Source organism: Microtus ochrogaster, chromosome 4, assembly GCF_000317375.1.
Source record: "Microtus ochrogaster isolate Prairie Vole_2 chromosome 4, MicOch1.0, whole genome shotgun sequence".
Classification (NCBI taxonomy): domain Eukaryota; kingdom Metazoa; phylum Chordata; class Mammalia; order Rodentia; family Cricetidae; genus Microtus; species Microtus ochrogaster.
In genome coordinates this window covers 85,416,319-85,430,772 of record NC_022011.1, presented here as the reverse complement: position 1 = coordinate 85,430,772, position 14,454 = coordinate 85,416,319, and the positions used below count along the sequence as shown (strand labels likewise).

At 46.0% G+C, this 14,454-nt stretch overlaps 1 protein-coding gene across 1 annotated transcript in view; it reads left to right on the top strand.

Moving 5' to 3' along the window:
• The window catches only part of Pde11a (phosphodiesterase 11A), a 273,329-nt gene that overhangs the window by 234,561 nt on the left and 24,314 nt on the right, over positions 1-14,454 (top strand). Inside the window, exons 17-19 of the mRNA XM_005346609.2 lie at positions 1,502-1,565; positions 7,865-7,939; positions 10,842-10,925. Coding sequence (XP_005346666.1) covers positions 1,502-1,565; positions 7,865-7,939; positions 10,842-10,925 — 223 coding nt within the window. The remainder of the gene's footprint in view (positions 1-1,501; positions 1,566-7,864; positions 7,940-10,841; positions 10,926-14,454) is intronic.

Genomic DNA, 14,454 nt, shown 5'->3' with positions numbered 1-14,454 from the left:
TTTCCTGTGTACATGGGAAAAGTCAGATGATCAGCTGAACAGAACCTAAGTAATTCTCCCAATTTGTCGGAGTGGGCAGCTTCACAGGGACACTTCCCTGTGCAGTAGACACGTCTGGGGTGTTACCCAGGGTCATGTTCCCGGTGCTCCCTGCTGCGCTCACAGAACTTAAAATGAGACCCTCAGAGTGTGTGGAGCAGTCTGGTAGCTTTGTAATAAACGCAGCATCCTGAACCCTTTATTCTCCTTGAGACTGTTATTTAATCTCTCTGCGCTTTGGTCTGTAAATAAGAATAGGGTCCCTCTCGGAGGCCACAGTGAAGGTTTTGTCAGCCAGCAGTCAGTCCTTTAGCTAGGAAAGGCCCTAGGACAGAAGCAGGGGGAAAGCCAGCACTGCCAAATGCTGCTGCAGAGGATCAGAGCCCAACAACAGACCAAGCTGTCCCCCTTCGCACAAGCTTAGCAGAGGGGTGTTTGGATAGTGCTCTGGTCCAAGGGGCTGGCTGAGGCTGGCCCTGCCTGGCTCGCCGTGAATGACCCATTGTTAGCTGGGACCCTGCCCACTCCAATCCTGCTCTACCATCTGGGCAGCAGACGTGTTTCCAAGACATTGAGATCCAGCAGGGTTTAAAAGTCTAGCTGACAGCAGGATGGCCCTCTGACCTTTCACAACACATTCTTTCTTCCAAGAGCAGCCAGCCAGCGCACCTCCCAGGGCTCCGGCTGGTGCTGTTTACTCTCCACCAAGCGCTCCTATTGTTAGCTGAAAAACAGCAGACGGGAGCCGAAAGATACACACAAGTTTTCGCCCACCCGCCACATCTGATAATACTCTCTATCAATGATTTGAGTTATCTCCAGTGTTTCCACGGTTCAGTGTGAAACTTAGTTAAATCCACCCCTGGAAAACCTGATTCACGTTTGTTGTGCCTGTGTTTTAGCTTGCAAGATTAAGGAACGCCTTAGCTGGGTATGGTTTGGTTTGTTGGTTTGTTCGTTTGTTTTTTTGAGAATGTGAATAAAGCGGTGGCCGCCAGGTAGTACGTGGCTCCCTCGGGGAAATCTTGGCTCTGTGGAGCTGTGAACTTAAAAGAGCGCCCTACACAGCATGTACCTCTCCTCTGTGGTGTGGATTTCTCTCCTTTGTCGCCCGTGTTAAGTCAGCCACGCAGGGTGATATCCTGATCGCCTTGTTTATGGCTAAGCTGGGGGGTAGCCACAGCCTGCTTGCCTCAGGTGGAGACAGAGGGCTCTCCTGCTCTCCTCAATTTGCTGCAGACAAAACAAAAAGGCGACCCGGGAGGATGTGAGAGGTCTTTGTCTTGCAGGCAGCGGTGGCTGCCTGGGAGAGGCACAACCGAGTGACTTTAAACAGCGTGGCCCCTTGTGGAGGGAAGACGTGGGCTGACCCCGGTTCCGTGTTATTTATTTATGGATCTAGGGTGAGTTTGTTTAGGAATGCAGCAGAGGAGCGTTCAGGCTGTTCGGTTCTGTTTTTCAGATCAATGTTAATGACAGCCTGTGACCTTGGAGCCGTGACCAAACCGTGGGAGATCTCCAGACAGGCAAGTGATTAATGGCGGAGCTCAGCAGAGGAGAGACTGAAGGGGGCGGGGCTGAGCACGGAGAACAGTCTTTTCCTAGGTGCAGGCCTGGCGTGGAACCACAGCCGGCCAAGTCAGAAGGCCATCTTACCCCACAATCTTTCTTCCTGTGCTTCCACTGAACAATGCTATTTCTGGCTGCAAGATTTTTGTAACGTGCTAAATCTGAAGAACCCTTTGACCATCCTGAGGGCAAACGGTTCATAGAAAAAAATACTGTTTTTGAATAAGTAATCTTGTGTTAGCAAAAGATCCTGTTTATCACTCATGAAAAAGAAAATAGGAAAAGTGAAGTTCTGTTCTGTTTTAAAGTATTTGTTAAGCATCAGAGGGCTCTATGGCCAATGCTTGCTGTGTCCCATTTAATTTTTTATCAAGACTAATAGTTATTTTACAGTTTCTCAAAGCACCCAAGCATTACATTATTTCTTATGCAATGGTAGTTTTGAATATAATATAATATTCAATATAAAATTAAATATAATATTATAATAGCTCCCTGGCTGCTTGACTACCAAGATCCTTGTTTACTAAGAGGGGTCAATAGCTCTTTAGGTTTCCTCCCCCTCTTTAACTTAATCTTATTGTATTGTTTTTCTTGAGGCAGGATAACTCTATATTCTCGAGGCTCCTCTCAAATTCTTTGGCTCAAGTAATGCTCCTGCCTCAGCCTCCTGAGTGCAGGACCAGTCAACAACAAACTCGCTAAGTTTTGTGCGATACCTTTTATGGGGGAGATAAGGTATATTCATATAATAATAAATGATTTTTTTGTCTGTGATGTTTCACTTCATGTATGATAGGTAGTTAGTACAAAGGCTGAGTAACCACAACACAGAGATATTGTGTCATGATCCAGAAACCTATAACCATTCCCTGAGAAGAAAAGAACAGTTTTCTGTTTGAAAGAGTAGATGTAAGGATTTGCTGAGGGAGAAGAACCTGGACCATCCAGATGGGTCCCAACTCCCATCACAAATGTCCTTGTTAAAGAGCAGAGAAAGCTCAGGGTTCAGAAGAGAAGGCAACGTGAGAGTCCAACAAATACTGAAGTGATCATGTCTACACCCCAAGAAGAGCTAACAGCTACCAAACACTGAGAAGAGGCAAGGATCAGACGGCGTCTTCAAAAGGACACAGCGCCAATCCTGGGCTTCTGCCCATCACCCTGGTGTGAACCATTGGCCCCAAGAACTATGCAAGAATAACCTCCTGTTGTCTTAGCCACAGAGTTTGGAGTGAGGTTTTTGGAGTTTTAGGAAATTCATTCACTTCACAAATGGGAAGGATGGGGCTTAGCGAGGCTAAGCAGCCCAAGGTCTTCTATAGAGAGCAGCTGCTGAAATAGACGAGACTTGCTCTTCTCCTCTTTGTGTCCTTGAGGGTCACTGCCCTCAGACTAACACAGTAACCATTCAGACCAGGAGTCCTTCACCAACGGACTACTTCCGGGGAAACAGTCATTGGTGACCTTCACCCTGGGAAAGGGACAGAAATCTGAATAAAAGACTAGCCAAGATATACAAGCTCACACTAGATGTAAGCTTTGAGTTTGAATCCAGAACTTGTTCTTGGATTGGAGAGATAAGGGGCTGGAGTGTGAACAAGACACAGATGTACAAGATGTAAGACCTCCAGGAAACAGAGGCAGGAGCGCAGGGACAGAAGGAAGAGGGCTGAGGGGCTGCAAAAGCCATGGCTGGAATTGGAGTGTGGTTAACAGCAGTGGGGAAAGCTGAGATGGTGCAGACTTCTGAGGAGAAAACTCACAAACCAAAACACATAAAATAGATCCCGGCAGGTTAGAGCCACACTCTCATTCACACACGGCCAAGCTTCTCTCCTCAGCCTGGAACCACCTGCACTTTCAAACATCATGGCTTACGCAGGTCTAACCTTCTGACACTACGTCATGACAGTGTCGCTTGCAAAACTCATGCCAAGAACCAGGCAGTAAAGTTACAACAACAACAAAAATCTCATGTTCTAAGCGAGTTTACAATTCTTCGTTGGGCCACACTCGTAGTGATGGGCACCTCTGCTCTCATCCTGGACTGAGCTGATGGACCGACCCAGGAGCTGACAGTAGAAATGAAATGCCTTCGGTAATCCACCGGTCCAGACTTTCCACGTGAGAGTGCTCTGCCAGAAGCTACAGTCCATGCCTATGCCCAGCCAGAAGAAAGTCAGCAATCATTTGTGAGAATGTAAATAGTACAGTCTGCCCTTAAAAATCACCAGAAATGTCACTCAGAGTCCTTCCAGACAAAGCATACTCATTCTCTCCCCGGGGAAGGTAAGTGGGGTGGCCTATCAGTCAGGGCATCAGGCTCCCAGTCTAGAATCCCTACCACAGGTCTGGGTGTAACATAAGGACCTAAACATGCCTCGAATACAGCATCAGACAGCCACCTCCACACACAGAATACCACCGCAGCCCTCCCAGTCTGCGAGGGAGGAGATAAAGGACATTCGAGGCCAATGGTCCGTGGAGATCCCGAGCCTTCCAGGCATTCACCATGAAGTCTCCACCAGCAGTGGGCCTGGCTCCCTGTGGGATGCTTCAACCGCTCAGGCTTTCTTTCCGCGGCTTTTTAGCTCCAGTAGGAAAATGATTCCTTTCCCGTGACCTCCTATGACATTATTTGAAGGCTGGGTACCTTTCTCGGCCCTACTTCTCACCTGAAGAAGATGGCACACTGGCTTCGTAGAGTCACAGACTTAGGGTTTCTTCAGCACGAAGCTCTTCAGCATTCAACCAAAACAGAAACACCGTGGTTTCCTCTATGTGAGCATCTTAGATTCTCTTTGCTTCCTGGCACTCAGGAACAGACGAATGTCATCTGTTTCTCTCTTGCGTCCTCATCTGAGGACCCGAGGTCTCACAGCTTTCGTGAGAGAACTATGTAGTTGATTTATTTTCTGAGCTATATTTTTCTGTTTAAAAAAAAAAATTGCTGGGCCAGATGGCTCATCGAGTAAAGGCGCTTGATGACAGGACTGACGATCTGAGTTCTAGTCCTCAGACCCATAAGATAGGTGCAAAGAGAAAAGCAGCTCCTGCAAGCTGTCCCCCCACCTCCACAGGCAGTGTGGCAAACACACACGCGCACACACACAATTTTTAGAAGTCATTTAAATTTATTTTTAAAAAGAATTTGCTGAAAGTCACCTAATTCATCCAGATATTTTATCCATAACTACGCTGGCCACACCATTAATGAGATTCTTATTTCACGGCTGAGTCTTAATTAATATTTCCATTTAAAGCATACCTTAATTTTAATATTTCTAGTTTGGAATCAAACAGCAGCTTCGTCGTCGTTTCCACGAGACTGGATTTTTCTGTCCCCACTCATCCCTCATTATAAACCTGCTCATCCTTTCTGAGCTCTCCTCTAGAGTGCCCGGGGAATAGTCAGCAGCTATTATTGTACGCCGTCAGCATTTTGTTTGCCAATCACTTCTCGCAAAATGATACGTTCTTTAGGGACAGTGCTCACTCTCTTTCAGTGATAACTGCACAAAGTTGCATGAGAGACTGTCTTCTGTAAGGCCTCCTGTCTGTCTGTCCGTCTGTCTTTCTGATGCCCGGCCTCCAAGTTGATCTATGTCTTAAGGTCCCTGCCCCCACGATGTGGCTCTCGCCTGCCAAGGTCTCTCATGCACAGAATCATGACACCGTGTAAAATGGTGCAGAAGTGCTGGCCACCTGTGATCCCGGCACATGGAGGCGGGGCCAGGGCATCCCCAGAGCAAGCTGGCTAGCTAGACCAGCCAGAAGTGGCAAGGGTGGGGCCCGCAAGAGGCTTTGCCTTGATCAATTGGAAAACAACCAGAACACTGGACACCTGACTTCTGCATGGCCTTTGACATGTGCACATACATCCTCGCACTCACGTGCGCCAACGAATACACACATGCACACTCTTAAAATTAAAATGTAAACATGTACATTTGTACATATATCTATGTTAATATGTACATGTATAGTTTTGTTTTAATTAAGATTAATTTTATGAGCCAGGCAGTGGTGGCACACGCCTTTAATCCCAGCACTCTGGAGGCAAAGGCAGGTGGATCTCTGTGAGTTCGAGGCCAGCCTGGTTTATAAGAGCTAGTTCCAGGACAAGCTCCAAAGCTGCAGAGAAATCCTGTCTCGAAAAACCAAAAACTAAAAATATTTAATTTTATGTTATATGTGTGGGTGTTTCTCCCGCCTGTGTATCTGTGTATCATGTGAGTTCATGGCACCCAGAGACCAGAAAAGGGCTTTGAATCCCTTGAACTGGAGTTACAGACACTGGTTAGCAACCATGTGGGTACTGGGATTCGAACTTCTGTCCTCTGAAAGAGCAGTCTCTCTTAATCACTAAGCCCTTAAAAACGTATTTTGAGATAGAATCTGATATTGTAGTTCAGGTTGGCCTTAAAATCGTGACAATCCCCCTGCCTCAGCTTCTCAAGTGCTAGGATTACAAGCAAGATTCATTTGGAGATTATGTAAATGCATGCTAACTTCCTAGACGTTCATTTTATTTTTAATAATCCTTCTCAGAATGCATCGTAGCTGTGGTTTTTTTCCACTCATCTTTCCTCAGGAACATGACTTGAAGTACACTGGTTTCTTCAGTGGCCCCTCCCATTCCGCCCTTCCACATCCTTCTTTAATGAAACATCCAATCAGGAGCCACTTGATGATCTTGATGGGGTTTTTAAGTACAAATAAGCCAGGGGTTTAGGTCAAACTCTGAGGGGAGCAGAGGGGACTGAGCAAGGCTGCTCTAGGAGAGGAAGATCAAGAGTTCCGGATAGTGCCTTTGTTTTCCAAGGAGTACACAGGATTCCTGCTTGGAGCACCTTGTGTGCATTTATGTTAATGCAAAAGACACACAGTTTCGCTGTGGGAAGATAGTTCAGAGGTGAAGAGCACTGGCTGTTCTTCCCTTCCAGAGGACCTGAGTTCAATTCCCAGTAACCACATGGTGGCTTATAACCATCTATAATGAGATACGGTGCCCTATTCTGGTAGAACACTGTATACACAATAATAAATAAATCTTAACAAAAAAGATACTTCAGAGGCAACTGAGCGGGGTGGGGGAGTCCTGGAGCCTGGTTAATGAGACTGAAGGAGACTGCTTCTCCTTTAGAAGCCAGGTCAGAGGGAAAAGAGTTCAGAGAGTGGAAATCAAAGGTAGGGGCTGAGGCTAGAGAGGGGAGAACCACCCACAACCAGGGGGACACGGATGGCTCTCTGAATCACTTCTTATTACTTCCAAGTAGCTGAGTTCTTGACTATGACCCATGCTTCTTACCAGAAACATTAGAAATCTGACCTCACTGGATATTTGCGTTTTTCAATATTGCTTCTCTTGTTTTAACTGTGGTTATATAGGTACACATTTAAGTTTGACATTGTCTTTAAATTTTATTATCCATCTCTTCAGGTACATATAAATAATTATTTTTCATAATGCTTGGACCATATGCACATCAAGTGTGCACTCTTATCGCCAGGCCTCTTTTCCCTGTTTGAGACCTATTCTCACTAAATTTCATAGGGTATTTTTGAGTTCACTATAACCAGGCAGACACTGCCTCCGAATCCTGAGTAGCCATGATTATAGACCCAGAACACCAGATCTGATTTAGGAAAATTATCTTGACTCTATGTACCTGACCAAATTAAACCATCTCGCTTTTATAGGGCATAAGATTCTTCTCTTCCGTAAGAGCATTAAAATGGAGAAAAAGCAGTTTGGGGGATTTAGGCTAGCACTCCCCCACACACCAAGTCTTCCAATATACTACAATTCCAGTGAGTTCATTCAGAGACTCGCTAGCTGTCCTCAGAAATGCCCAATTGGCATTTGTCTGTTCTATCAGCTCTCTTTCTACAATGATCCCGAGAACCTCAGCCGCCTTTAAAATGTGTCTCTGGATCATCCATGTCACGGGTGAATGTAGGGGGCGGGGTTGCTGGTGCCTGCTATTGGGGATGGAGCATTGAATTATGGGTACAGTGGAGCGGAAGTGGTGCAGTCAGTTAGCCTGTGGTTCTTACACGCCAGTGCAAGTGTTAAGAAATGCAGTGCAGTGTTAAGAAGAATAACAATTGGGGCCTACCGTAAACAGATTCAGACAGCCCGAAGGCCAGGCTCTTCAAAATAACATTTCTTTGCACGTAAGCCAGAAATCACTTCCGAGTCTCATGGTGTCCTACACTACAAACATCTTAAAATGCTTCTGTGTTTCAGGTGGCTGAACTTGTAACCAGCGAGTTCTTTGAACAGGGAGATCGGGAGAGGTCGGAACTCAAGCTCACTCCCTCGGTAAGCTGTTCCTTTCACCACCATGGTAGCTCCAAACCACGGCTTGAAATGGGAAAGGCTGAGAAGGGGTTTGGAGTAGTCCCGAAAGCTTAGGACTTTAACTAAACAAGAATGCTAGCCACCATGATCCCAGGTTTCTGACTGAGACTGCTGAACAAGCATTTCCCGGCACCCACAGCGGGACAAAGAAGCAGGCGCAAGGGACATCTCAGAGCCAGCGCAGGCATGTTACTCATGCCCACTTTAGAGCAGAAATAACAGCCTAGCGTTAAAGTCAAGCTGTCCAGCCTCAAGGAGCAAGCTGGCTCTTATTTTTCAGTTCCAAGCTTTCAAACTCCCCAAAACAAATCATTTCAAACCGTTTTCTTTGTTTTCAAATTAAATAGGACTTTATCAAAGCTTAAAATATGTCTGTGCCAAAGGATGCTATAAGGAAAACAAAGAGACAACCTACAGAATAAGAGGAATTATTTACAAACTGTGCATGTAACATGGGCCTCATAGTTAGAACATTAGAATAACTCTTATAACAATGAGACAATGCAGCTGAAGATTGGGAAGGGGTGTCTACCCAAGCATATCACTTCTGAGCATACCCATGAACAAGCACATAGACAACAAAGACACAAATGCAGGTTGCGGTCACAGTGAGGCGCCACCTCACACACAGGCGACTACTAAAAAGACAGACGATACCGGCCCTGTAAGTTTCCAGAGAAGCCCAGACAGTGAGATGCAGGAAGGAATGCAAACTAGTGCAGCTACTTTGAATATCAAGTCTGGAATCCTCAAAAAGTTAGACCTAGGGCTGGCGAGAAGGTTCAGCAAGCATAGCACTTGCTGTCCAAGCTTGGCAAGCCGAGTGGAATCCCAGATCCCACGGTAAAAGGAGAGAACCTACTACCGACAGCTGTCCTCTGGCCTCCACCTGCCTGCTATGCCATCGTCATCCTCAATGTGAAAAACAAGGTCTAATATAATAAACTTGGCCTGGAGTTGCCATATAACCCATTCACTTCTAGGTTTATCCCCAAAGGAAATAAAAAGAAACCACACCCATACAAAAACTTGTACACAGCTGTTCACACCAGCTTTACTCCTAGCACCCAAAAAGTGTGAACAACGCAAATGCCCATCAACTGATGAATTAATAAACAAAAGGTCATAGGTCTCTGCCTTTACATATAATGCGGCAAAAATGAGTGAGTGAAATGCTGGCACTTGCTCCCTCGATACACCTTGAATATCATGCTACGTGAAAGAAGCCAGTCCTGAAAGGCCACGCCCGTATGACCCCATTTAAATGAACTAAATAAATAGCTCAAGTAGAAAAAGAACTATAGAGAAAATAGACTGCTGTGGTTGGGGCGTGGTCCCGCGTCCTGAGGTTTCCTGTGCTGCAGCTCAGTCCCCAGTGTAAGTGTTGAGAGCTTGGAAGCTCCATCCCGCTCTGGTGGGGAGAGGCATGGTCTTTGGAGGTTATAGGGACCAGAGAAGTTCACGAGTCCCAGGGGAGCCCCATGATCAAATTAGAGTAGATTATAGGAAGGGGAGAGGCACCGGAAGACACAAATGTGTGCTCTTTGTCTCGTGCTTTATGGTGTCCTGAAACTCTCAGGTCTTTCAGTAAGAAGGCCGCCAACAGACGCAGGCCCTCCAGCCTCCAGAACTGTGAGCCAAACAAACCTTTTTCTTTGTCAAGTTGCTCCCAGTCTCGGGTGTTTTGTTATAAAGACACAAGACGTATAGACACACAGACATTTTTAAAGGGACATTTCTGAAGCAAGCTTTATGTATTTCAGAAGAACTCTCACTTTCTCCAGTACATTCCCTGCATTCCAGGCATCTCTTGGAAAAGACGGGCAGGGTCTGTGGAATTCAGTGGCTCTCTGCCTACTGTAGGTAGAGATGGTTTCCTCGGATTTGGTACCTAGCGTTGTCTACCACACACTCCCTCTGTGGCTCATCAGTCTGAAGGATGCAACCTTCCCAACATCTCAGGACTAAGGATGAGGCTTGAACTTGCCCTTATGACTGCCGTAGACACCAGAATGATGCGGGTGCCACATTTTACCTCACCTTTCAATAAGGCAAGACAAATTCTAACGAGGCAGTGCCCTCTTCCTGATCAGCAGGCAGAAGGTAACGTCATTGGCCCCTTACTTTTTAAGAAGAAAAGGAAGGACATTCTCCCTGGAGTTGAGTTGACTGTTTATTAAAGGAATTCATTTTAACCCTCTAATTCCTGTTGATCAAAGTCTTCCCGATAGAAATAAATCACTCTAGCTTTTAGAAATACGCAAAAATTATATCAAGCGTAATAATGTCATAAAATTTAAAGGCTGGGCTGAAGAAAGGATGCATGCCTGCCCCCACCATCCATCCAGAGCAAGTTCTCAGTACCCTGCTAATATAGCAGAACCTTACGAGAAATCACATGGTTGCCGCACCAGCGCCCAACCTTAAAATCTCATAAAATAATTTATGTTTCATAAGAGGGAAAAAAGAGAAGAAACCCTGCTGCTAAGGCTCTTTTCCAATCTCGGGCATCTTCTCACCGCGGAAGTAAAAACCTGCATTATTTTTGTGGCAAAAAGATGTACCTCCTTCCCCTTGACTTCACCCAGGTCCCAGTGACCTGCTGACTTGATTTAGTAACCATTACCTGTACCTGCAGACAGCTTTTGGCCCCGAGGAGCTGAACGCCATAAAGTTCAAACAAATTCACTTGCAAATCTCATCTTAGGAGATCTGTGAAAATACTCTATTTCTCATCATAGAGAAAGGGAGAGAGGCTGTGTGTAAGACTGGTGATTTGTGAACTACTCAGCTGGTGACATCTGACGTGCCATTTGACAAAGCGACAGTGGATAAAGGCCAGGCTTCTGCTTTTCTCCTCTAGGCTATTTTTGACCGGAACCGGAAAGATGAACTGCCTCGCTTGCAGCTGGAGTGGATTGACAGCATCTGCATGCCTTTGTATCAGGTACTGCCGGCTTGTGAGTGTCTGTGTGTCCTGCCCGAGGCGATAGAGAACATGGGTAAGGTTCTCAGAAACGTTTGAAGTGGGAGACGCTTGCAGGGTACGAACCAAGAGCTGGTGCTTCGAAGATGGGGACCTCAGGTCTCCATCGCTTTCTGAAATGTAATCTCCACGGCCTCACCTTCCTTGTCTGTAAACCAGGGATTATAATATTTCATCTCTGCATTCACCAAGTGGTGCTGCCTTGAAACTCAAGGATACAGCCATAGTCAGCACCATCTCCCCAGAACACACAGCTCAGAGGCCTAGTAACTAAGGAAACTCCCATACACACTAAAAATATTGAAGGCTTAGAGAAATCTAGTGCGAGAGAAGCATGCTTAGTCTTGATTAACCCTGAATTTCTCAAATATAAATTTATTTTGCTTTTAATTTTTATTAGTAGCATGTGAGACACAGGATCTCATCAAACAGACCTTTCTGCTCTGACCCCAGGGTCTGGACCACTGGGTTTTGTATGGGAAGCATCTTCCATCTTTAAAATCTGCCTTCGTCTTTAAGCAAACATAACCGTGCCAAGCCGTGAATCCTGAGCAGTGCCACTAATGAGCTCTTGCTTCTGCCTGGTGCAGAGCCTGCCCGGGGCAAGGAGACAAGTGTCAGCTTCGAAGGGTTCACATTCCGCTTTCGGAGCTCTGCATCAGGTTTGCACTAACAGTTTCGTGTACATTGGTTTTTAATTCTATGGCATTTGCTTTCATCTAGGCACCCCCCGATGAGTTCTTTACCCCCGACCTAGCTCAATCCGTCTGAGCCACGTTCCTAACTTCCAAGCAAGATGCACGCAGGGAAAGCGAAGCCTCTTTAGTGTCTCATTCCCTGCTACTCCATTAAGGACCCAGGATGGCTTTTTAAGGACGTCGCAACCATTAAGTCCCAGGCTTACCCACCACTTCGTTGTCAGTACTGTTACGAGCTACAGAGACCTGTCACAGTCCCCTGAAAACAAATTAGAATAGTGTCTTCAGGACCGAAATGTAATTCTAATAACCACAAATGATAAAAGTAAATTCACTTGTTGTTTCATATGAACCATTAAATGCCCAATATCATAAAATCAATCAGATACAGTTTTAAGATAATCTAAAATCAATTGTTATGGTTACAAATGACTATAATATTCCCTCATCTAATAATGAAAGATTTGACAAGAAACATTGAGAATGATGTAGTTTATTATAAAGAGGATCCTAACACTTTTTTCTTCCTGTCTGCTCCCCCACCCTTGGCACGGAATATGCAGGCTCCCACATAGAGTTCATGGGTGCTGGCCAGGTACCTTTTGCTTTGCTGAGTTTCCCTTGGTTGCCCACGTGGAATTATGGTTTAGTGTTACTCGGTGCCCCATGCATAGGTTTTAATGGGATGGATACTTTACTCTTTTAATTGATAAATTTCTCTTTCTGGAAGGGAGTAAAGCTCAATTAACTTCATGTGCTGCTAAGGGCCTGCACGTGGCTCCCACCCCGAGTCTGTTGTTTCATTTCTGGTCCCCAGCTCTTTGGGCTTATCCTGTATTTGCTCCTAGATATTTTGGAATCTTTGGGATAAGAAGGAAGTTACTTGAAGTTAAACAGAAAAGATGGTGCTGATGATTTAGAGAACAGTATTTCCACCGTGCATCACGCAGCATCCTGATTTTCTTTCCTTACTCATCTCTGAGGTTAGACGCACCTGTTGTTTCAGGAAAGGGAACACACAGGCCCAGTGATGCGCCTGCACATTTAATTTGAGTCCTTCTCCACCTCGGCCTTTGCTCTCGTGTGGAGGCTTCCCAGCGGCCTGGCTCTCCTTCTGACTTTTCTCTCACTGTGAAAAGCCGCGTCACCCTGAAGGAGCAGGTGGAGAAAGTTGCTCATAAGGCTGATGCTCAGTGTTCACCGCTGTTGTCTCTCATGAGCGGGCAATGAAAAGCTTGCTCTCTCTTGGTTTCTTATCACCGCTATTGCTTTTATTGCACAATTTCTGCTATGAATTCTTTGTAAGGCTTTGAAACCAACTGAGCCATCAAACTGCAAGTGCAGCCAGCACCGAAAGAGCCCCTCATGGCATCTCTGCCGAGTTCTATCTTACACGTCGTGCAGTGGACAATCTCACACTAACTGATGCTGCCCCCAAAATGAAATGGAATCAGTCACTGGGCAGGAACTGCGGCTATTGGGAAGACAACCGTCTTAAGGAGATAGCCAGAAAAGTCACTGAAATGACACTGGTCCCTTAGGCAAAGTGTTTGGGACGAATAGGGCTGCTGCAGAAAGGGCACTGGGGTTTTGAACATAGATATGCAAGAATGGGATTCTGAGAGGGTGGACGACAAATAAGGTGGTATACAGCTGGCAGAGGTTCCCACGGTGCACAGTCTGAAACACAGAATAGAAGAATCCCGCGTAGTCTTGCTGAGATGACTGGGAACGTGGCAAAGGGGCAAAGATTAGTAATCACAAGACACAAAATAGACATCCCCTCTAATGACAAAATCACAGGCTCTAAGACAGCAGGCGTGGATGGCAAGAGAGTCGTGTAGAGCCCAAGCAAAGGAATTGTGTTGGGAAGGATGAGAGGGTCCTTTGGGAGGAGCACGGAGTGATGGAGGCTGGGGAGGCTGGAGGCTGCTCTGTATAAGGAAGGCTAGGGCGGCAGGGAGTTGGAGGAGGAGGGCGGCCATGCAGCGGGGCAGGAGATATAAGTACGGTTGAAGAGCCACTACTTTGCTCCATGGACTTTACTGGGTAATTCGGTTTTACTCTGTGACTTTCAAAGGATTCTTTGTGTTAAACATCCTAGTTGACGGAGCACTTCCTGCTGGTACCTCTGGTTGTTGACTTTGGATTCCCTCCGAGCAAAGGGGAACAAGTGTCATTGCTCACACAGGTGCCCGAAGAGCCCTCAGTAGGAACCCACACCAGAGCATTCTGATGCCCATTCTTTGAAAAATAAAATCCAAACTCTTGTCTACCAGACAGTGTTAATCCCCAGGCAATCCGTAACTATGTGGAAGGAAAACAGGGAGGAGTTCTCACACTAAAATCTATTTGTGAGACAGTTACTCAAGTAATAAATAATAGGAAATAATAGGGCCAACGTGGCAGACAGAAAATACATGAAAACATATAGTGTTGGGGTGTTGATTAATTATACAACTATTTCTATCTGAAATGAAGAGCAACCCCTTGTGACTGCAGGCCAGGTGGGAGGGCACAGTGGGGACCAACCCCAGATTCCTCGCGGTTACATAAGGAGACACAACATATGTTTATCTTTTAAATCTTAGGGTTCCAAACTTTTGGAAAGAAGACAAAGAGAGGGTGGGGGAGAGAAAGCGGTCCAAACAGGCACAAGTCATGATTTATCTGTGACAGCATTTTAATCAGGAAGCATACAGGAGGCCCAGAGCAGGCGGGGAAGCATCAAAGCGTGTTCCCCAGGAGAAGTGGAAAGCCCTGGTTAGTTAGCTCTGGCCTAGCAGGATGTC